The sequence below is a fragment of the Vipera ursinii genome, assembly GCF_947247035.1.
Source record: "Vipera ursinii genome assembly, chromosome: 7".
In the NCBI taxonomy this organism is placed as follows: Eukaryota; Metazoa; Chordata; class Lepidosauria; order Squamata; family Viperidae; genus Vipera; species Vipera ursinii.
In genome coordinates this window covers 61,530,059-61,555,712 of record NC_139521.1, presented here as the reverse complement: position 1 = coordinate 61,555,712, position 25,654 = coordinate 61,530,059, and the positions used below count along the sequence as shown (strand labels likewise).

Here is a 25,654-nt window from a genome sequence, read left to right as displayed (position 1 = left end):
CTGTATATTTCATTCTAGTTTTTTTTAGTTTCCCTTATTTCTAAGTTTAATTCGTATTTTCTTACACTATTGTTATAAAAACTTTCACTAAAATGATTTTTTTAAAAAAAATACTTGTACAAATTTTCCTTCTTACAGTTGTGAATGAGTGTTCTCAGCGTAGACTCTGAGTGCAGGGGGAAAATTGGAGTTGAACACAGATACAAACAATGGGGGGTTTTTTGGTCTGAATCCGTTCACTGTGTTATAATAAATCATTCTCTATTTAGCTAAGAGATTGTACTTTGTGACAAACAGTTTGAATATCTTAGAGAGAAAAAATGCAGTAAATAAGAAATAAAAACTTTTTTAAAAAATCTATTGTTGAGAAAATTTTAATTGTTAAATGCTGGTAGTTTCTAATTTACTAAAATGGCAGTTTTCTGCTACATAGAAAATGCTTTTGCTCAGTTTGGTTACTGTCCTGAGAATAGTGGTATAGTTCAGGTGTATGCATTTTAAATCTCGGGATTTATTACAATTGTATGGTAGATGATTTCCTAGGAAGCTTTTTTGAATCAAGAGATTTAGCATTTAGATTTAGCATTATTTTGTCCAGAAACATTCTGAGATAATACCTTCTAGTTTTACTCCTTGAGAGAGTAGGGAGTTTATAATCTAAATCTTAGCTTTTGCGAGAATATAGAAACACAAAATGTTCTACTGTGTGCTCTGATAGTGCTAAGTAAAATGTATTTGAGTGGTTCTTAATGAAATTAAATTGCACAAGTCCTTATCTTGGTGTGACTCACTGGGATCAGGATATGGGTAGCAGAAGATCTACTGGCCTTGCCAGCCAAATTAACAATATCCGTCTTCTGAAGTACTACTTGCAGCAGAAATAATGTCAAGATATTTGGTCATGCTAATAATTGCGCTACAAATATGTGCACTAAATGTAGATACATTAAAATGGTAAAGAGGACTATTGGTGAGTAGATTTACAATTTTTATTAGGTAGCTTATCAGCATAAATATAAACTTAATTTGACAGCAGTTTGGGGGAGCAATGTCTTCTAAAAATCAGAATCCATAGAAAAACAAAGAATAATCAAAATAGGTTTGTTTGTGTGTATTTGTGTTTGTGCTTGTATGTGCTTGTTCACATCTGGCATAGCACTGTGTTTCAAAAATATATAAATCATTACTAAGGGACATCTGGAACTTCTTGGAAGTTTCAGGTATCCAGATGAATATTAAAATGCTACAGTACCATAGAAGGAGAAGAACTACGTCCAATTTAGGTTTCTTACCACTGCTGAAGCACTGATTTTTACAATTAGCTGGAAATAAAGTTACTGGCATAGCATTTGTTTATGTGGTGCTTGTTATGCTATTATGTACAATATACTTGTACATAAACAAGAAACTTGGTTGCTGTGGTATGTTTTGCTCTCTTACATGTCAATCGTTTATACTTCTTTTTGACTTTGTAGTTATGCATGCAAAGTTCCTAGGAGTTTAAAAGCAGTATGAAGATAAAATTATAAATAGTATGTGTCATTTAATTCACATCTGCCACTAATAGTATTTGGAACTGTCTTCCCTCCACTCAACCAATCTCTTTACCATAACACCAGATCCTTTAATTCCTGCCCATCTTTCTTTGCCTTTTAACTCTTAGTCATTACCCACGTGCACAGGACAATAGTAATATTTAACAAGTAAAAACATTCATATATATTTATTAAAGAGGAAACTATTTTCATGGTGAACGTGATTAATCACAGAAGACTGCAGTGGAGGCCAATAAATGCAATTCTATGCAAATACAGTTGCTCTGTACAGATCATAAGAATAATGATATTTGTTTAATTAAAAGAGCAAACTAATAACTTCATGAGAGTAGATAAATGGTTGTGCTCAGGAGCTGTCCAGAGTTATTTTGTGGGCTTAAAAATAAATAGCATAAAAATTGAAAAGATGCCCTTATAAAAACCAATTTTATAACATCAGAAATGTAGGTAGGGGGGAGTATCTAGAGCTATTATTGATATTAGAGCTGCTGTCCTTTTAACCACATTAGAGTACATCTCTTCCATTCTTTGGTTATTTTCTTTTTTCAAAAAAAGATGTCTAAAGATGTCTAAAGACATGTCTAGGATACAGGTAGTCCTTGACTTACAATAGTTCATTTAGTAAACATTCAAATGAATGAATGAATGAACCTTTATTGTCAAAGTACAACCATGTATACATTGAGATTGGCTGAACCTCCCTTCGTGCCCCCCGAACTCACAGTGACAACAAACCCTCCATCTTGTTACACCATGTGACCTTATTGCACAACACACTGGCCTCGCAAGTCAGTCATACATAAAATTATAAAATTATTTCCCATTCAAAAGCCTAACAGCCCATGGATAAAAGCTGTTCTTCAGCCTGTTGGTACGGCTGGCTATATTCCTATATCTCCTACCCAATGGTAGGAGAGTAAAGGGATACTGACCAGGGTGTGAGTCGTCCCTGAGAATTTTCCTCACTCTTCCAAGGCACCGAGCCCTGGCGATGTCATCCAGTGGTGTCAGGGGACAGCTCACAATGTCTTGTGCTGTGCTCACCACCCTCTGTAATACTTTCCTATCCGCGGCTGTCAGGCCAGCATACCAAACCACAATACAGTGCGAGAGGATGCTCTCTGTAGTAGACCGGTAAAAGAGGGTCATTAGCCATTGTTCTACCCTGTTCTTTCACAAGACCCTGTGGAAGTGGAGTCTCTGTTGGGCCTTTCTGGCCACCTGGGTTGTATTAACTGTCCAGGTAAGATCTTCACAGAGGTAGACTCCCAGAAATTTAAAGGAGGAAACTCTCTCCACACAGCCCCCCAATGTAAAGTGGGGCAGGTTCCTCTTTTTTCCTCCGGAAGTCTAGCACCATCTCTTTCGTCTTGCCGATGTTCAGGTGCAAGTTGTTCTTGGAACACCATATGGATAGTTTTTGTACCTCCCCCCTGTATGCTGTTTCATCTCCCCCTGTAATAAGACCCACTACGGTGGTACCATCTGCAAACTTAATTATCGCAGTAGATGGGTCAGACGATACACAATCATATGTGTACAATGAGTACAGGTAGGGGCTAAGCACGCAGCCCTGTGGCCAGCCAGTGCAAAGCTTCAGGGGGGTGGATAAAACAGACCCGACCCTCGCTGTTTGTAACCGGTCCCTGAGAAAGTTCCAACAACAGTGAAAAAAGTGACTTATGACATTTTTTATACTTACAATCATTGTGGCATCCTGTGGTCACATGATCAAAATTCAGACGCTTGGCAGCTGACTCATATTTACAATGGTTGCAGTGTCCCGGGGTCATGTGATCATCTTTTGTGACCTTCTGACAAGCAAAGTCAGTGGAGAAGCCAGATTCTCTTAACATCCATGTTACTAACTTAACAAGTGCAGTGATTCATTTAACAACTGTGACAAGGTTGTAAAATGGGGCAAAATTCACTTAACAAATGTTTCACTTAGCAACAGAAATTTTGGTCTCCGTTATGGTCGTAAGTTGAGGACTACCTGTACACAATTATTCATGACATTCCCAAGACTTTTTGGATGGGTTAAAGACTGCTGGGACTTAGGAGCTTCAGAAGCTATGTCTTTATGGTTTAGACTTACATTTTTGCATCAAGAACTTGTAAGATGCCTCTTTTGAGAATGTTTTGATGACAGACATCTTTCAACTCTCCTCCTGTTCCCTCATTTTTGTAACTGGTGACAACACTCACAAACCAAGTAGTGTCCTGAACTACACCCCACTGTCTGCCACGATGGGGATAATATATGCTTCTGTGAAACCTTTGCATGCACACCTATCTTAATACCCCTTTGAATTCAAATTTTGTTCATGAAAATGAACTTTACCATTCTCAGTGTTGTTGTTGTTGTTGTTGTTATTATTATTATTATTATTATTTTATTATTATTATTATTATTATTATTATTATTATTATTATTATTATTATTATTATTATTATTATTTAGAGAGGAACTATGTATAAGCTCAGTTATGTCTTTTAACCTGATCATACTTAAGTTCTCATATAATGATAACAGAGGTGTATTTTCTTGGAAATAGAAGATTGGCCAATAGGCTTTGTCAGAGGTTGCCAAACTTTTAGGCACCAGGGACCGGTTACATGGAAAGAGGTTTTTCTGTGGACTGGAGGGTGTGTGGTTTTGTGTGCTGACTGCATCCCACGGATGGGGCTTTGCTTGTTTGTGCGGACTGGTTGCTGGCATGCTGCGGTACTGGTCCATGGACCGCGGGTTGGGGACCCTTCGGCTATGTCATTTAAGACACCCTATAGAGAGGATTCTGAAGGACCTCCTGTGTCATTGTACCATTAAAACCTCTTTAGGAGATCACATTGGGGAAATAATAATATGTGATTTATTATAAGCCTGAAGTCCAGGATGTTCATTAAGTGATTTAATAATTGAAAATTAGTTGGGGAAATTATAATCAGAATTTTAAGACTTCTTGCCTCTCTGCCTATCACTCAAGCAAGGGGAGCATGTGCTCCAGTGCTGCATTTTTCTTTGTATTATTTCTCCCATCTCCATTCCCTTTCAAATTATTTCCTTTTATTTTTTCCTCTAAGAGCAATAGCAAATACATGTAGTCCTTGATTTATGACCATAACTGAGCCCAAAGTTTCTGCTGTTAAGACATTTGTTAAGTGAGTTTTGCCCCATTTTACGACCTTCTTTGCCACAGTTATTCATTGAATCACTGCAGTTGATAAGTAGTAACCTGGTTGTTAAGTGAATCTGATTTCCCCATTGACTTTTCTTGGCAGAAGGATGCAAAAGGTGATCACGTGATCCTGGAACATAGCAAAAATCATAAATATGAACCAGTTGCCAAGCATCTGAATTTTGATTACATGACCATGGGGATGTTGCAAATGTGGTAACTAGGAAAAATGGTCATAAGTCACATTTTTTTTCCAGTGTGAAAAATGAATAGTCACTAACCAAATTGTTGTAAGTCAAGGACCACCTGTATATGTTTTAAGTTTTAGATTAGAAAAAGATCTATCTCTCAGTCCCGCAGTCCAAGTCCAATGCTGAATTACTTATTTATCCTTGTAAAAAAATCATGCTGCATCCACTCCAGTATTTTCTGCCTTTTGTCTAGCATGCCACATGCTTGACATGAGTGGCTACAGAAATTGAATAAAAATAAGTTTTATTTTTATTTTATTTTAAATATTTTTAAAATATTTTATTTTAATTTTAATTTTTTTTTAAAATAAACCAACACAGTGCTAGGCTGTGTTAACAGAGGGATAGAATCAAGATCGCATGAAGTGTTAATACTTTACAATTTCTTGGTAAGGCCACACTTGGAATACTGCATCCAGTTTTGGTCACCATGATGTAAAAAAGATGTTGAGACTCTAGAAAGAGTACAGAGTACAGAGAAGAGAAGAGCAACAAAGAAGATCAGGGGACTGGAGGCTAAAACAAGAACAGTTGCTGGAATTGGGTATGTCTCGTTTAATGAAGAGAAGAATGAGGGGTGACACGATAGCAGGGTTCCAATATCTCAGGGGTTGCCACAAGAGAGAAGCAATCTAGAACTAAGGAGAAATTTCCTGACAGAACAATTAATCAGTAGAACAACCTGCCTCCATATGCGGTGAATGCTCCAATACTGGAAGTTTTTAAGAAGAGACTGGAATGGTTGCTGGAATTGGGTATGTGTAGTTTAACGAAGAGAAGTGTGATAGCAGTGTTTTAATATCTCGGGGGGGGGGGCTGCCACAAAGAAGAGGGAGTCAAGCTATTCTCCAAAGCACCTGAAGGCAGGACAAGAAGCAACGGATGGAAACTAATCAAGGAGAGAAGCAACGTAGAACTAAGGAGAAATTTCCTGACAGTTAGAACAATTAACCAGTGGAACAACCTGCCTCCAGAAGTGGTGAATGGCAACACTGGAAGTTTTTAAGAAGAGACTGGACAGCCATTTGCCTGAAATGGTATAGGATTTCCTGCCTGAGCAGGGGGTTGGACTAGATGACCTCCAAGGTCCCTTCCAACTTCTTCTTCTTCTTCTTCTTCTTCTTCTTCTTCTTCTTCTTCTTCTTCTTCTTCTTCTTCTTCTTCTTCTTCTTCTTCTTTTTCTTTTTCTTTTTCTTCTTCTTTTTCTTCTTCTTCTTCTTCTTCTTCTTCTTCTTCTTCTTCTTCTTCTTATTATTATTATTATTATTATTATTATTATTATTATTATTATTATTATTATTATTAAAGGTATAGTGTTTCCTATCTGAGCAGGAGGTTGGACTAGATCAGACATGTCAAACACAAGGCCCGGGGGCCGGATCCGGCCCACAAAGTGGTTTCATGTGGCCCGCGAACCCATCCTGGAAACAGTGAGGGAACGGTCCCCACTGCCTTGGCCCTGGCCCAGAGACCCTCCTTCTGCCAGAGACCCTCAGATCTGTCCCACTCCTGCCCAGGTCCCCATAGGCACCCTTGATGCTAACGACGTAGAGCTGGCCATCCCCACCCAGTAGGCCATACGCACTCTAGCCACGCCCACCCAGTAGGCCACACTCCCCTGCCCCCCTGAGGGCAACCGCAATGCTGATGCGGCCCTCAATGAAATTGAGTTTGACACCCCTGGACTAGATGGTCCAAGGTCCCTTCCTACTACTACTACTACTACTACTACTACTACTACTACTACTTCTCCTCTTCCTCCTCCTCCTCCTCCTCCTCCTCAATGGCACTTATGGGAGAAGTATTTGGATATGGACAAAAAGGAGGAATTAAGTCTCTTAATTAGCAATCTACTTTTGTGGCATTTATCTTAAATGGGCACAATTCCTGCAAGAGTTATTCTTGGTTAAGATTGCATTGTTTTAAGTGGAGGGCACATTTCAGTCTTGATCTTTCTGCCTTTGGTATACTAACTGTACATGTTCTTGAGAGGTGGGGAAACTGCCCAAACGCCTAATCCCAACAGTATTTATCTCACAAGTTTTTCCCCCCCTCTGACAGTATAAATCAAACAGAGATACTCTTTAGTTTAAAACATTCAGCTTCCTTTCCTGAGCGTTTTTTCTGTGGGAGTGTTAGAATATTTGAAATATAAGCAAAACAAAGTGCAGGAAGGTTTTTGGAATCCAGTCAGAAAAATAAATTTATAGCAACAGCTTCTGTAGTTTACTTCTCTTCTGAAGGCTGGATTGAACTGTGGCACCAGAAGCTGGGAAGAATGAAGCATGCTACAATAACAACGAGAATAAGGATAAGAATAACAATCCCTCCGTTTCTTTATGGGACAACACATTTGTTTTTATAAAGGATTTTTATTTGTTTGTTTGGCTGGAAGCAAAGGCATCTGCAATTATTCTGGTTTCTGTTCAGCTGGTTCTGAGTGCGAACAAATTATTATCTTGTTTTCTGTTACTACCTTGCTTTTATTTATGAATATCCAAAATGGCACCGTACTGAGAGCATGATATTACAACAGCATTAAAAACTAATCAGATGACTCCATATTTGTTGTGCTTATGGGTCACCAAGGACATTCTGTGTTTAAAAAACAAAAGGAGACCAGTAGGTTTTTTTTTTAAAAAAGCAAAATCTTTTGGCTTAAAAACCAATACAAACATGTTTCACACATGAAACATGCAAGGAACACTTTTCTGCTCACCTCACTTTCTTTAATCTTGGGAAAGTGAACAAATTGTTTCTTCCACGTTGAATTTCAGTTTTTAGCTCTCAGAATTCCCATCGGGCATGACCAATTTTTAATTTTAAGGCTTTAGAGGGGCATGCCCAAATATTGTCATGACATTATGCAATTTTCCTAGAGAGGGATCCTTCACAAGTCATACAGAGAAACAGGAAACTGCCTTCTATTGATGCAGATCACTTATTCTCAAGCTAAATACTGATGGGGGATGGGTTTGGGATTTTATTGTTGTTTTTTAATATATGTATTTACTGTTTTAGTTTGGGCATTGTATTTAATTCTTTTTTAACTTTTGTATTTTTGTATTTTTATATATTTGCCCTGTTCACCGCCCTGAGTCCTTTGGGAGAAGGGCGGTATATAAATAAAATTATTATTATTATTATTATTATTATTATTATTATTATTATTATTATTATTATTATTATTATTATTATTATTATTATTATTATTATTATTATTATTATTGCCACTAGTGGTGTCTTTTAAAGGTTCCAAGCAGGATTTGGGGTGGGGGTGGGGCTTTCCCTGGAGATGTTAGGATTGAATCCAGGACCTTCTTCATGCGTGCATGCAAAAGAAAGAAAAGAAAAGAAAGATGGTCCTTCCGCACCACGCCAAGTTTTCTTCATCTTTAAGTATCGTCTCATTGTTACTCATAGAATAAGAGATGAAGTCAGAAAAGGTTGGTGCTTCAGGTTTTTTCTAAGCTCAGGTATTTCCTTGTTTATAGACTCCTTTGTTTAAAAACAAACAATGCTATTTCAGTGTAAAAAAATCTTTTATGGCTAATGCATGCTAATGCATGCATTTACAACCATTATGGCTAATGCATGCATTTACATGACCATTGCCACATGCTATGGTCATGTAATTGCCATTTGAATGTTCACAACGGCTTTTGACAAGCAGAGTTGATAGAGAAGGTGGAAATAAAATCATAAATCACAGTCATATAGTTCGCTTAATGTAAATGTTCCAGTCATGTGATGTTTCACTTAATGACCAACGAGGAAATGAAGATGGTGAACCCATTACAATCACATGATATTTCGCTCAGCAATCACACTGCTTAGCGATGGAGTTTCCAGTCATAATTGTGGTTGCTAAATAAGGGCTACTTATGTTGCTTGGTATGAAGGTTGGAAATTGTTTTCCCATGGAAGGTATTCTGTGGGACAGGAAGAGTTAAGAATTAAGTTAAAATCTTACTACACGTTCATATGTGTAGTAAGATTTTAATATCAAATAACTTTTCAATTGTGTTTTCTCTATTAATTTTCTTTAGCATATTCTATCATGGGTACATTAACTGAAATAAGTTTGCCTTTTAACAATAATTTATTGGTTAAGTATGTTATCAGTTAGAGAATGGGAATTACAGCTTTTCTCACTGTAGATCAGTTGAATGAATCTCTTTGATGTTTGTCATAGTCTCTTTTGAAAAGATTCCAGAATCCCACACATTTTAGTAAGGATCAGTTGTGCTTTCCACACATTTTTTGAATTGTCATGCCTGTTATTTCAGGCATGTTCGTATAATACTTGAAGATATTTAGATGCAAATATCAACCAGAAATGCCATAACCCAGACAAACATATTTTATAAAAAGAACTTTTATGTTTTCGATTTCACAGACTTAATTAGATGAAATCTTGCTAATTATAACTGATTTGACCATTTGCTAACAAATAATTTAAAGACATATAGTATAAGTGTTAGCATTCATTCTTCTGCCAGGAGAGAAACAGAAATGAAAGTATCAGCTGTAATAAAAGTATTTTCATTTAGGTAAAACATAATGTAATATAAACGTAAGGGGTACTAATCTTTAGCATAATTACTTCTTTGAATATGCCACTGCTTTTATTGTAGCAAATAAATATTAGCATTAAGATAGCATTTCTATTAAGTTCTATTAAAAGAGTTCAAATACATTTGGCTAAAAAATTAGGGATATATTACTTAATAGTCTTTTATTTTCTTCTTCTGAACTTAATCTACACAGCCTAATAGGCAATTAAACTTCACTTTCAGAGTCCTTTTGCATAATTATTGTGGAGAGTATATTAGCTTCAAAGTGCATAGTTCATATTTAGAAAATACTTGCGGTGCTGCAGGAACTGTGAAGTGCTCCAGGTAAAATTCAGAAAAAAAATGTTTAGAAATATGTAGAACATGAACACTACACTTAAAATATCCATCAGCTCTGGAAACAAAGCCAGGGGCTTTAAGGAGTCACAAACAGTTGCTACGTTCTTGTGCCAATGTGTTCTTAAGTAACTTTTCTGAAAAGTTGTGTGGCTCTACTCATCTTTTTTTCCTGCTTCTTCTTTAATACTAAAATCTAACAAAGTCTTTCATGTTCTTCACTTCTTATGTGCCAGTTTTTTAAAAAAAACAACACCCTGCAATTCTTCAAAGCCACCTTTTATTCATGTGACTGTATATGTGTTTTCATTTGTATTTTTAGATTATCATAAATAGATGTCAAAGAAAAGGTACACAGTGGTATAAAGTCCCTTGTACTTTTTGCCAGTTCATAAAAGAGCCCTGAGAATATAGTGTTCTTTCGTATTCTTTCTTTGAAATCTCCCAATCTGCACTCCTCTTTATTGCTCTTAGCTTCCAATATTCTGTAAAGTCTTTACAAAAGAATTTCCTTGTGGAATCATTGATAATTTTTTCCAGAATATTCACTTCCCCCAATTATTTTCTTATGTTATTAAAGTTTACCTTGGGATATGTTTATGAAGAGTAGGATGCAGATAATGAAGCTATGTTTCTGAAGCAGATGCCCTCAAACTGTTTTGAATCCATTTGGGGGTTGATAACAAATTAGTTCTTAATGGGGGGGGTTGTTACATATGTAAAGTGGGATCATTGTTATCCCTGCTCTGCTCTGCTTGGACAGGTAAAGTAAGAAGGAAAGTCTGCCATACGGTCTGGTTTTATGTGTATAATCTTAGACCAATGAGGATCATGTCTTCTTCTGGCCGAGCTGCTATGTAGTACAGACAGGCAAGACTAGTAAAATATATCCATGAACATCAACTAGCATTCAGAAAACATGATGAAAAGTTCTTAATATCATAACACATGGGCAGACTCAACCATAATTTCAACTGGGAAGCTGTGTGCATCCTAAGGTAAAGGTAAAGGTTCCCCCGCACATGTGTGCTAGTCGTTTCCAACTGTAGGGTGCTCATCTCCGTTTCAAAGCCGAAGAGCCAGCGCTTGTCTGAGGACGTCTCCGTGGTCATGTGGCCGGCATGACTAGACGCCAAAGGCACATGGAATGCTGTTACCTTCCCACTGTAGTGGTCCCTATTTTTCTACTTGCATTTTTACGTGCTTTCGAACTGCTAGGTTGGCAGAAGCTGGGACGAGTAACAGGCGCTCACTCTGTTATGCGGCACTCGGGATTCAACCCGCCAGACTGCCAATCTTCTGATCAACAAGCTCAGCGTCCTAACCCACTTAGCCACCGCGTCCCTTTGTGTGCATCCTAGACCAAGCTAAATCCAAAAATGCTAGTAAATTCCTGGAAGTTTGGCGTTCAGATATTGTCTCAAAAGAAACAATAAAAAAGCTAAGAAAGAAACAAAAACACCAAAACAGATGCTCTTCCACAGCCTACAACCAGATCAGCAGGGATTAACACCAGTCAAACAATCAAGCAGAATACCCTAATCAAGGATTACCAAGGAGAAAGTCACACCACCAACAATCCTGGCAAGGCAAGCTTTTGTATCTAAATGGGGGGGGGGCAAATTCCACACTGATGATGTTACCTAGTGAGGTAACGACACATTTGCAAGCAAACAACCAAGTTTAGGGAGCACCAAGGATACAGAAAATAGCATAAACCGAAGCTACCAGAATTTTCTACAATATTAGAATGGCAAGGGGCAAGTTGTAAAAAAGGAGATAAAATGTTATCGGTTGGCCATAATACCAAATAGGTATACTGGGTGAAGAAAACAGTTTGTTTCTATCCCCTGCAGGAGAAAATGTAAAGGAAAGTGAAGATACTAAACTGTAATTATCACTAAAGTACAATTATTTATCCTATGCTTGAAGGAATAACAGTTAATGTAAATAGGACTCCTGAGAATGGACTAGAAGTATTAAGCATACTATTTTATTAGGATACACATTTGGTTTTGTTAACTACATTATCCCAATCACTAAGAATCCTGCTGTCTTCTTTCCACCTACCATCTTACTTGTGAACATCAGATGTGGCTCACTGCATCCCTCTAACATTCTTTTCTTATAGCTGCTTAATACTTATCCTTATTTCTGCTCAGCTCATTTTTTTTGAGAAACAATGACTAAGTCATAAATAGAAAGGCAATACTAGTACTTTCCTCCCTGCGGAAAGGAAATCCTTGTGTTCTCAAGGGGAAGAATTACCTCAAGCATTTGTGTGTATGGTGGTAGCTCAGGCATTCATAAGTGGGGAAAATAATTGAAGACATACAAAAGGAGATATTGGTCTATGGATTACACGAAATGACGTCATGAATTGTGTAATGACAAAATTAGGTAGAGTGACTTGGTTAGGATGTTTGGATTTTCTCTTCCATATGTGACTTGCACATTTTTTAATACTTTGGACTTGCTTTTACAGATGTTTCACATTCAAAATACTGTAGATGAGATTTCTTCAACCTAGTTCGCTCCAAGTGCATTAGCATATAATTTTTATCATCACAAGTTAATGTGTGCATAAAGGACAATAAATTGAGATTTACTTTCACAAGCCAGAATTGCACTTGGGTCATTTTAGCAAATATGTGTCTTTGCAGCATTTGTTTAGGAAAAAAAATCCATCGCATTACATCATTATAAGAAGACAATAGGACTTCAGATATATTTTTGGTTTATGTACAAGTGTATTTCAAGGCACTAGGAAGATACCATAATATAAATTGAAATAATAAATGAGCCAATAGGGAAATATATTTAAAAGAGATTGTGCATTGCATGTCCAGAAGAACTGACTGAAAAGAACATAAAAATCTTTTAGTTGAACACGTATTCGGGCAAACCAACTTTGCACAATCTAGGGAAAGGAGGAATGGTTTATAAAGATGTTTGTAAGAAGTTGGCAGCATTAGTGTAATATTCCTTTAGGGAGGGTTTTTTTTAATGCCCAGAGGAATGTGTGGGTTGTGGGATCAGATTCCAGACAACCTGAGTTGTTTTCAGTTAGTGACATAATGCACACCTGGGCATTCTGGCCTGCCATTGTAACACCTGACACTTGCAATAGGAGAGTAGGGTCTTGTGCGAGCTTGGATTCTTTGTTTGTTGATGGAGAAATATGAATTATAATTTAGTTTATTTCAACTGATAACACTGCAGTCTTTTTCCAAGCTGGTGGGAGAGGGGGTGTCTTCCAGATTAATTGCAATTTCAGCTCTCAGAGTTTCTATAAAAAGAGATATTGAGAACATAAGCAACAGGAGAAATATAATTTCAGCAGTCATGTATTCTTTGCTTGGGTTTATCATGAAGCAGAGTAATGATCACCTTGAGACAGCCAGTTGGAATTAAAAAATAATAATTTAATGAGATGATAGATTTGGAGGTAGTCCAACATTTTGCCACAGTTTTACAGGGTTATACAACTCATAGTTCTCTGAATGCTGGACACAAATAGCTCCAGTGAGCATGATTCATGTTCATTTTAAAGTGCTGATTTGTATGCATGTACATTGAACAGCTTTAGAAGCAATAGAAAGCAATGTGTTCAAAAGCAGAATCCAGACAAGACTGTGTCTGTCCTAAATTTATTGAAAGGAAATACAAAGTGTTGCATGCAAACATCACAAAATTTAAATTAAAGCATACATAAGTGACAACATCTGAACTGATGATGAAAGTGAGCCTCAGCAGAAACATTAATTTAATCCATTGGAGCTGAAGGAGAAGATAATTTAAAACATGATTAGGCCATATTCAAAAAATTTTACACAGAGCCCTTGGGGTAGGTTTACAATAACCCATCTCCAAACTGTCCAGATTCAAATTATCTTAATTTGGACACATTGCATGAGAGCCCCCATCCCATCTGTGATGGCAAGATGGAAGAGGAAGAGAAGAAAAAAGAAAGATAAATTCAATTACAGCAACAGTGACTGCAGCATGGAAGACCTAAAGGATGAAGTTGAGAATAAACTTACCTGGGGAAGCTGTATTAGTGCAGTTGCTAAGAGTCAATACTGACTTGAAGGTATGTATTCAGTTTCTAAAAGATAACTCCTATGACAGATAGAAAAAAAGCCAACCCAAATTATCAGGACTGCTTCCCTACAAGAAAAAGAATTGCTATTAAAAATGATAAATATGAAGATAATTGAGTGAAATCAAAGTCCTCACTCAGAAAAGCAGATCCCTGCATGCTTTAGAGCTGTCATCGTATCTCAGTCCAGCCTACCTGACAGAGTTGTTATTATGGGAATAAATTTAGGTAAAACCCTCATTTTTACCTCATAGAGAACAAGTGAGATATAGATACAGTAAACAACAAACACAACACATTAATTGTTTTTATATTTTGAATGTAAAATATTTAATATTGGATGCTATTTTATAAGGAAGAGTTGGTCTATCTTATTTTTGATAAGAAAGAATTGAATTGTAGTCATCACAGTTGGCATCGCAAGCTTAGTTGGGAAAGGAGATATTATTAATGAACTTGTCCTCCTAAGTTTAGAGATTTTTTACACACTATCCATGTGTGGAATCTCCAAACCCTCCTCGCAGAAAAGAAAATACTCAATTGAATATCCAGTTGGGCTAGAAAAGCAGGAAGGGATCTCTGGGACAGCGCTTGTAATTTCAAAGAAGTAAAAGTACTATTATCCATTTTTTCCAGGATCTTGACTATGTGGTCTATATTCTCTAAATTTCCTTATTTTGGATGGGTCTTCATAAGACCTCAAAATTTAAAGTTTGCCCATTAACCTAAAATATTTCAGTGGGTCTATATGGAAAATATCATCATGCTACATGAATATGCAGTTACTCTAAATACAGTAGGTGCAGAGTAGCAATAGCACTTAGACTTATATACCGCTTCCTAGTAGTATACATACCCCTCTAAGTGATTTACAGAATCAGCATATTGTCCCCAACAATCTGGGTCCTCTTTTTATGAACCTTGGAAAGATGGAAGGCTGAGTCAACCTTGAGCCAGTTAGATCCAACTCCAGGCAGTGGTAGAGTCAGCCTGCAATACTGCATTCTAACCACTGCACCACCACAGCTCTTATACTGTACATAAATGTGAATATAACAATATCTTAGAAGCATGATTGAAATAACATAGCATGAAAAGTTAAATCAGTGCTTGGGATGCGAGAAGCGAGAGAGATGGCTGACAAGGCGGAGGACAGGTTTAATATGCTCCTTTGTTTAATGACTCCACTTAACTTCTGTATCATAATGTGATTTTTTTGAGTTTTAAAATAATTGGTGCATTGAAAAATCTATGATAACCTTTTCTAGGATATAGTATGTTCAATTAAAAAGAGTAGGGCTTTTGAAAATAACAGCTTTGATTTTTAAACCACAGTTTCAAGCAAAGCCATAGCACCCAGCAGATTTACCTTTAAACATTTCTAGACTCGGATAGACAGATCTGATTCTGGCATATTTTAAGTGTACTTGGCATATCTTGTTATAAATCTTTGTGATTTAGTCTTTTGAATTGTAATTTCCATTGTGTATTTTCTAAATGAATTGTCATGACAAATGGACCTTTTGTGGGTACAGCAGCTTAAGTTATTTACTTACCTACCATTTATTTATCTCAGGTGAGACCGCATCAAGTTAAAAACACATTATTCATTATTGTCTTTTAAACATATTATGGAATGACAACAGTAAGTCTATTTTTTGCACTTTTGAATAAAATGACTCCTGTTTATGCTAAAAAAAGTAGATAAAGAGCTTTCAAATTTTACTAAAGTAAAATTGCTCCTGAGGCAAAAAAAAATAAAAAATAAAAAATCAACATATTATCTTTGAGACTGTTAGTCATAATTACTGATCTGTTGTCTTGCAACTCAGAAGAAATCAGAATAAACCCTTCATACAGTATGTGGGTAGTTTGAAATAGTAGTGCCTGTCTAGGAGTTTCACTGTTTGCCTTTATTAGAACAGAATGTGATAAATACTCTTTCACCTCTACAGAAACTTACTGTATCTGAGCAATTAGCTATAAAGGAAACATTGCTCAAGGAAAGTTGCTTTAAAAAAGTCCACTGACATAATTTTATCAATTTGTTAGACAATATACACCAAAGCCTTTTCCCTTTATTGTCTCTATAAAGTTTCTGTTCTGCTATTTATTATTAAAAATAAATTGAGGCTTAATTCATCATAATTATATACCGGTATATGATTTGTAATAAAGGTTCCAAAAAGATCTCTTCCCCCAGGTTTCTTGTCCTCTTGGTTTCTTGGACTTTTATTTTTCTGATATTTTAATTGTTTTGAATTATCTTGTTATCTTTTTATTATGGTGCAAGCATAATAATATACTTACTGGCATATAAAGTTACATATATTGGGTGATCAATGAGCTCCCACTCTTGTCCCAGCTCCTGGCAAACTAGCAGTTCGAAAGCATGCAAATGTAAGTAGATAAATAGGTACCACTTCAGTGGGAAGGTAATAGTGGTCAGTGTGCCTTGGCGTATAGTCATGCCAACCACATGACCGCAGAAGCTTCCTTGGACAATGCTGGCTCCCTTGGCTAGGAAACAGATGAACACCATCCCAGAGTTGGACATGACTGGACAGGGGAAACATTTACCCTTCTATAACTCAAGAAAAACTGTAACTCAAAAAAAAAATGGAGAACCTACATTTATTATGGAATCTGTGTAGAACATCTATGCATCATTTGCAAAGCAGTTATACATTCTAATGTTCACTTACTGCTGACATGTTTATAAAATAAAGTACATTGGCAACCTAATTGCAGGCAGCTGTAAAACAAATAAAATGCACCATATAGTTAAGTTTAATAGCTTAAATTACAGAAAACCTCAGAATGAAAACAAGGTTTGCCTAATACTTGAAAAATATTGTGCTTGGGATGAAACGATTTAAAGTGTAAGGCAAGCATTCTAGAGATGGCACACCATTATGGAAGGTGTTATTTATGATGCCTTGGTGAAAGATTCTTTACTCCTTGTAATTCATATAATTGCTCTTAGTATTTTCTAAGAGCAAATACTTCAAATTCTTTAGCCAGAAAAACTGCAAATATGGCTTCTGGATTACTGTAACACGTTTTTGCCAAAAAGAGGAAAAGAGAGGAGGTGGAGAAAGAAACTATGTGGGGCTCTCTTTGAAGACCACCTGGAAGTTTCAACTATTTCAGGTTGCAGTGGCCTAGGTAGTGATAGACATGCTTTTGTATGCCCATGTAACACTTATGTTCAAGGTGCTGGTTGCTACCTATAACACCCTATACAGCATAAGATCTACTTGAAGGACCATCTGTCTCCCATAATATCTGCCCAGGTGATCTGGCAGGATTGGCATGCTCCAGGTTCCTTTAAACACTGCCATTTATAGAGAACTCAGAAGCACACCCGGTCTGTAGCACTGCATGCTCTCCCCAAGATTCAAGTGGCCCCTACTTACTGGTGTTTTGAAGGACCCTGAAGATGTGGCCCTTTCCCCAGGCCTTTGGCAAGCATGATTAAACCTCCTTTACTTCTTTTACAGAGTGGCCAGGCAGAATATAAATGTGATGGTTGTCTGCACAGCCAGTCAGATGTTTGGACTGGACTTGACATTTTTATCTGTCTACTGAGTCCTTTCTTATGGCCTGGGATAGACAAATGTTTGATGGTGTTAAAGGTATTATTGCAGGATGTAAGCTGCCTTTTGCAATTGATTGATTGATGGGATTTTGTCAGTGTTGATGGTATTCAAGTGATGGTCCAGATGTTTTGGGGTTACACCCAAGGGGTTTATTACTGTTGGTACTCTGTTTGCTTTCTTTTGATATGATTGTTCTACTTCTGTTTGAGGATCTTTGCATTTTGTGATTTTCTCCAGTTTTTCTCTTCTATTCATTGTTTACTATTACTGCATTATATTTGGTTCTGGACTGAAAATATATATATATACTGATAGGTAGGAATCTTGTGTTTTAGTTAACATTTCTCATAGGCGCATATAGAGTTCGATTAAAAAAAAGTCCAGATGGTGGCCACAATGGTATGATCAAAGCTTGTTGATTTTTTTTTATGTGCATCACATTCATAGTCCTATTAAAAACATAGGTTATTTACCTATCTATCTTATTCTGGATAGTATTACAGTTGGTCTATAAAATTTCACATGGGCTTTATAGGCAATTTGCAGTCCCTCTATGTTCTCTTCCTTTCATCTTTCTTTTGTCATGTAGTCAGTATCACATGAAGGGGGAGGTGGCTGATCCTCATCCCTGTCTCTTAGTTCAGTATAATTTTAAAATCTTAATCTGTGTGGTTTTAATATTTTAATTATTTTTCTACATGTTTTATAAGTTGTAAGCTTTCCAGAGTTACCTTATAGGGAAGATGGGAGGCCTAAAAATTTAATAAATAAATAAATTAACATAAACATCACACACGTGGAGTCAGACAGATTTCTGTTTGCCAACTGTGCAATCAAAAGAGAATAGAGGCTGGGGAGAGAACAGCTGAGATGGATTAAGCACCCTAGCCTGGGCTTCATTTCTTAACGGGTGAATAAATGATCACAGGTGTAGGCTTAACCCAACATACGGTGCTCTGTTTTGTTAATGGAAACCCCCTTAGCAGCAGCACAGCAGTTTTACAGTCTGGTCATGTGATTTTCACTGGGGATGGAGATTTGTCAAGGTTGTAAGAAGCCAATGGAAAACGAATGTAAATAGGCAAGGCCAGTACTATAGGTTTTTTCCCCTTAAAATATACACAGGAAGAGTTTTTTTTTAAAGGAAGAATTACATATTCTTGATATATTAGTATACATATCAGAGAAATATCCTGGAGGAAGGGGAAGGAAGATCAGAAGCACTTTATTAAATGCATGGTGGCATTATGACAAGAGAGAACTTATTTCAACTTGAAGCAAGCTTTTGCAGCAGCCAGATGACCTTGGCTGTTTTTTAGAAGCTAAGCAGATTCAACCAAGGATAGTAACTGGATGGGGACTGCCTGGGAATTCTAGGACTGTAAAGTTAAAGCTGGGAAGTTTGAAAATACATCTATAACATTACTAGAAAAACTGCATGGATGTAGTCACCAAGAGTTGAGTTTCACTAGGTTCATTTTTTTCCTAATTTTTTCCTAATTCACTTTTGTAACCTTTCTATGCCTCCTCATTACTCCAGATAATACGCCTGATTCTGAAGGCTTATTCTGTCAGGATTTAAAAATACAACCTCCTTTAAATTTTCATAGAATGTGTTTAAAACTCATTGTTTTGTTAAATGTTAAAACTCATTTCTTTGATGTTTAAATCTGAAAAATAGCAAATATCATTTTATGTTGGCGAAAATTTTTTCTTAATATGTGTATCAAACAACCAGGGAATCCCAAAGATGCTTTTTCAAGAGGCAGCTGGGCCTTGTTTTTCTTTGAAAGCATATCGCTTCTCATTCAAGAAGCTTCTTGCTTCTCATTCAAGAAGCTTCTTGGATGAGAAGCGAAAGATCCTCAAAGGAAAACAAGAAAATCCAGCTGCCTCTTGAAAAAACACCTTTGGGACCACCATGACCTGGATGACTGAGAATCTCCACAGACAAACACCAGGGAAGTTGTATATAAGAGAGTTTGATAGGTTTATGGCACGGGAGTCAAATTCGCGGCATCACGTGACATGTCACAACATATTGTGACTTTTTTTCCCATTGCCGACAATGGGGTGGGTGTGGTTTTAGCGAGACGCATCCGGCCCACGGGCCAATAATCGGACACCCCTGGTTAATGGGGTTTTCAGTTCTTTTCTTATTTGGGAGATAAACATGGACAACATGCAGCTTATGAAAACTTTTCCTTTGCTTAAAAATACTTTACAAAGGCTTACATCCTGTTTTGATCCAGAGCAGATTTCAAGAGATCTCTTCAAAGTAGTAGGTAAGCTAGTCTGGGGCCAAAGTGATAATAAATCGCAAAGAATATGTCGTAAGAGTAAAATGACATATAGCACCATTACAGGTTAAGTTGGTCAAAGTTTTTTTTAAAAAGTATTTTAAACATAGTGAGATGCCACTCATAAGATTCTTACCATTCATCTAGTTCTAAAGTATCTTTAGATCCCCTTCATTGTTTAAATATACTTCATCTGCTGATCATGTATGTAGGACTTGGGAGGGGCCTTGTAGATTATTTTCCAACCTTCTGATCCAGAGAGGAATTTGTTAACCCAGCAAAGCTGACAGATAACAATTAACCCTCAGTTGCAACACCTCCAGCGGAAGTGACCCTTTCCATTGTTGAACATGTTTTATCATTAGGAATTTTTTCCTGATATCCAATCAACATGTACTGCCTTTTAATTTAAATACAGTGTTTCTTACAATGCTTGAACAAGTCTGACTATTCTGCCTATTTTTTGAATGTACCAGCTCTTTAGATAAGTGTTTCTCAACGTTGGCAGCTTCAAAATGCGTGGACTTCAACCCTCAGAATTTCCCAGTCAGCCATACTGGCTGGGGAATTCTGGGAGTTGTAATCCATACATCCTCAAGTTGCCATTGGTAAGAAACACTGCTTTAGATACTTGGAAACAACTATCCCGTCTTCCACAGTTTTCTCCAGATTAAACATACCTCCAACCATATATAATTTTTTCTTTCCTGGTCAGTGATTAGTTTGGTAGCTCTCCTTTGAACATGTTCTATTTTGTCAATATCCCTTCTAAAATCTGATGTTCAGATCTGTATGTACTAGCCCCCATTCACACTCTCCACCAGCCTCCAAGACTTGCCTCTTGTACACAGTGTTCTCCAAAAGAAGCTAAAATATTGTTAAATTTACACTAATCTGGTATTTCCATCAGGCAAAAGCAGTGCTGCTGGTTTTCTACGGATAAAATAAACCAAGTACTTAGAGCACAGGAAACCTGATGTCGCTTCAGTAATTTCTTTATAGGATTGATGAGATCCTGTGTTTAGATAAATGTAGGATATCTGATTCCAGTTCTTTCTTTCTCCTTGTAGTGTGGAAAAGTGCAGAAGTAATAACAAAAGCCACTTCTGCTTCTTTGTGCTATGTCTGAAAAGTCCTTGTAACCCAGCTTCAGTTAAATTGCCATGTTTTATAGATAAGCATTTGTTTTATATTTTAATTCCCATTTCTGAGTTTTCCAAATTCTGCATATAAACAGTTACAGACATCCATGCAAACAAATGGGGCCTTATAAATTGCAAAGCAAATTAAAAGATCTGATATATGATTCTTTTCCTTCTGTCTAGAGCTAAGTATGAGCTAGTTAGTTGACACAGCACTTTTTTGTATGGCCTTAAACCATTCTTACAACCACCTCTTTTCTCAGTTTGTTGGCGGTCTGCCAAAAGAACAAAGAGATACCACTAAATTCCTGTTAGAATATTTGGAAGCCAGGGTGCTTCCGCCATAACCACACTTAGCAGCTGCTCTGAATTTCTGAAAAGCAGAAATATTTGTACTGTTTGGGAGTAAATTTGGCAGATTACGTTAAGTGAAAACTCGTTGTTTTTTGTAGTCATTAAGATTTGTAATAGAAAACATTCTCTGCCCTTATAACAGGATCCACGTTAAGCTGGTGGATTTAGGCTCTCTCCTCCTGCTCCTGCTTCTCTACCTTGTCAAGAAAATTACACATCCTGTTTTCTTATGTTGAAATTAATAGCCTGTTGTGCTATCATGAAAAGAATTCTCACAAATAAAACCAGAAAACTGGAGACAATATTAAAACAAACCATCATAATCAGTGCAGCACACCACACAGAAAAATGTTAACACAATAAGGGCTCTGTTATTAAATTAATCAGCTGGAAAATTATTCATACAAGCTTATAACTGTCTCCTGAATGTAAGGATGGATGAACATTAGTGGAACTCTCCTGAGAAATTAACAAAAAAAACCCCTCAGAATATGTTTTTTCAGTAGCTACTATTCTCTAGACTTTACATGGTGCCTAACCATGTTTTTGTTTCTTTGTTTTTAACAAGAACTATTTTAGTTTAATAGCCAAGTCTGAATTATAGATTATTTGCTACAGTCAGAGATTATTTGCTACAGTCAATGACCTGCCTATACTAAATTACAGATTATTTATCGTTGCTCTGGGAAATCACTTTCTAAAGAGTACTTTAAATTTTATAAGACTTAAAAAGTGCCTAACCTTGACTAGTTTGAGTTCCTAAATGTTTGTGATGATTGTGGGCATGAGAAAGTTATGTACAAGATAGATTGAATTTGCTTGCTCTATAACTTTCAGAAAAGTGGGAAAACAGTTACATCTTTAAATAAGGCATATATATGGTTGGTCTTTTTATTCTTCATTATTAATAATTTTTAATATTTTTTATTTTGCTTTGCCAGATGTCTGAAAGCTCTGCCTAGAACATTTGTGAAAAGTCAGACTTCTGTCCATGAATAACACTGTTAGTCACAATCCCAGTTTTGTGCTTATTTGCTGAAAATTGAGCTTTAGTTTTAAAAGGCTGTGTTCCATTGACCCAAAAAGCTAACATCTGTTGATACAAAAGTTCTCTTTTGTAGGTTGGAATCTAAAATGCCCTAATGCAAAACTCAATTCATTGCAGGTTATTGTGTGTGAGAGAGGTTTTGTAAAAGAAGTACTATATAAATAAATCCTTAGAGAGGATTTATTATTTTATTATCCTAATAAAATATCTGCTTGTGCTAATGTGTAAGCCACCTATCTTTCTGGTTAAGACAACATATAAGTTTGCTAAGTAAATACATTTTCAATATATAAAACAAGATCAGGCTTCAAATTTGTAACTGTTAATATTTTCTGCTCTCCGCTGTGCTAAAGAGTTAGGGGGAAAAAGCCTCATCTGTTACTTGTATTGATGTGAGACTGCAAAAATTCTTATGCTGAGATATTTAAAAAGTTTCTGTCTAAAGCCTGCATTGAAAATATCCCCAATCAGGAATTAGTTTTACAACTAGTTGTTTGAAGAAAGCTAAAATGAATATGCTAATGCAGGTAGTCCTCAATTGGGACCCACAACTCAATCATTAAACAAAGTGAAACCGAGGTTGAGCTTACAATCTTCAGTTTTCCTTTGCTTTGCAGACCTGCAAAGGTCATAAATGCAAGGATTGGTTGGAAAGTTACATCTTCATCTCTGTGGTGACTGCAAATCGTCACTAAACAAGACAGTTGCTAAATATGGACTACCTGTATTTCACCTAGAAGATTGTATGTGAAGAGTATTCATGCGTGCAGTCAACCATTGCCTTAAATCTAGAAAGGTTGTTATCATGTTCAGCTGCTTTTATGTTTAATGCCGCTGTATGGTTTCTACTATAATTTGGTAAGTCACAGTGCAGTTCCTGGTTGCAAAAGTATCAGAACGCCATCCCTCAGAGCTATCCCCACAGACTTTGAAATGCAAACTTGGAAACGTTTAAAGCTTCCCCCTTTATAGTAACTCATCAGATAGTTTTTTGAAATGAAGAACTATTTAAATTTAGTTCATTTTCTTGCAACGTACAGATTTTCTTTTGTTCTACACAGCTGAAAATATCAGCTTGTTTCCACTGCCCTCAGCTTCAAAAAATTGGGCAGTGGAAACAATACTCTATGGAAAGGCCCTTAATATCATAAGTATCCAAGGATGCCAGATTCAAACCTGGGAAGGGATTTTTAATAGAAATGTTTCTCAGATACACAGACAAATGACAGACGTACTCACTGAAGAAATAGTGTAACCTTTTCTAATTCATAGCAACATAAACATTGACTAGCCTTATTTTCATGGTTGTTTTTTTTTCCTCCTGTGTAGCAAACTTCCTAGACAGCAGGCCGTTGAGGAATTCTGGGAAAGGAAACATCGATGCTAGGAAAGAGGATGGGGGGAGCACAGCAGCTGCTCCTACCCAGAAGAAGCTGTGGTGTCACTGTCATCACTATTGTCCTGAAAATTCCAAAAACAACACCTGCAGGTTGGTGGGAAAATCTTCACAGAGTGTGCAACTTACACAATTTCCTGCATTGGTATTATGCCCATCCATGATTTAAACTGGTGTCATGCCCATTTGACTTAAATGCTTTTAAAAGATTAAGCCAAATCATATCATATCATATATCATAATAGTAAAGTTGGAAGGGACCTTGGAGGTCATCTAGTCCAACCCCCCTGCTCAGGCAGGAAACCCTATACCCTATACCATTTCAGACAAAGGGCTGTCCAGTCTCTTTCTTAAAAACTTCCAGTGTTGGAGCATTCACAGCTTCTGGATTTGAAATTATAAATGCATCTGTAAGTCACCATTAATCCTGCTACCCAAAAAGATATTGAGGTTTTAGAAACAGTAAATATCATTTGCTAGGGAAAGGGATCAGCTGGTAAGTCCTTGAGGTGTTGTCTAACTCCTTGAGGTGTTGTCCTTGAGGTGTTGTCTAACTCCTAATTAACATAAAGTATCTGATGGTAGCCTTTAAAAAAAGTTCTTTTTTTCTCCTTCTAAGCTCATATTCCTATTCTGGTATTCCATAACTTTCCTTAATTGTACATTGATGTTAATTTGGACAGCTCTTCTGATGCCATTCCATTCCTGTTCATGATAAGGCTGATTTTTGTTAAATTGGTACATCCATTAATTTCAGACAGGTGCAGCAATGATCAGAAATACCTTGTTTTTCCAAAGTCCCTGCTTGAGGTCTACACATATAGAAATGATCCTTGAGTTACAACCACAATTGGATCTGGGATTTCTGTTGCTTAGCAAAGTGATTGTTAAGTGAGTTGTTCTGGATTTTACAACTTCTTCTTTTTTTTTTTTGGCCATGATTGCTAAGTGAATCACTGCAGTTAAATGAATCACACGGGTCGTTAAGCCAATTTTGGCTTTCCCCATTGACTTTGCTTGTTGGAAGCCAGCTGAGAAAGTTGCAAAAGGTGATCACATGACCTTGGGATGCTGCAACGGTCGTAAATACATGTTGGTTGTCAAGTCTGCAATTTTGATCACATGTCTTGGAGGATGCTGCGATAGCCATAAGTGCAAGGGCCGATTATAAAAGATATCTTTTTCAGTACCAATGCAACTTCAAACAGCCACTAAATGGATGGCTGTAAGTTCAGAATTAGCTGTAACCTGTAATATGGATTATCCCAAAGATGCTTTTTCATGAGGCAACTGGAGATCCTTGTTTTTCTTTGAAGACGTTTCACTTCTCATCTAAGAAACTTCTTCAGCTCTGACTGGATGGTGGAGAATGGAAGGATTTAATAAATAAATCCTTCCTAAATCCTGTCATTTCTCTACCCATCCAGCCAGAGCTGAAGAAGCTTCCTGGATGAGAACTGAAATGTCCTCAAAGAAAAACAAGGAAGTCCAAAAGCATCTTTGGGATAACTATGACCTGGATGACTGAGAATCTCCATAGATATTTGTAATATGGATTGTGAATTACTTCTAGTACTAAATAGTAGCTTCTTAGGCCAGGAGCACACAGGGGTTAGTTAGTAAGAAGGAGGCTTATATTTTATTGTAGTATTAATGAAAAATGTTACCCTGCTATTAGTCTGGTAATAATTTCTCTGGGCCAAACAACAACCACAGGCATGTGCTCCCACAGAGAGGGCCTCCTCAGGGTGCCACCGGTCAGAGAGTGTCGACTGGTGGCCCCCAGGGGGAGGGCATTCTCTGTGGGTGCG

The 25,654-nt window shown here is 36.9% G+C and overlaps 1 protein-coding gene across 2 annotated transcripts in view; it reads left to right on the top strand.

Annotated features, from left to right (window-relative positions):
• Positions 1-25,654, top strand: part of BMPR1B (bone morphogenetic protein receptor type 1B) — a 193,832-nt gene that overhangs the window by 132,719 nt on the left and 35,459 nt on the right. For both annotated transcript variants that reach the window (XM_083367837.1, XM_083367838.1), the window contains one exon: positions 23,777-23,936. In XM_083367837.1, the coding sequence (XP_083223963.1) occupies positions 23,777-23,936 (160 nt within the window). The remainder of the gene's footprint in view (positions 1-23,776; positions 23,937-25,654) is intronic.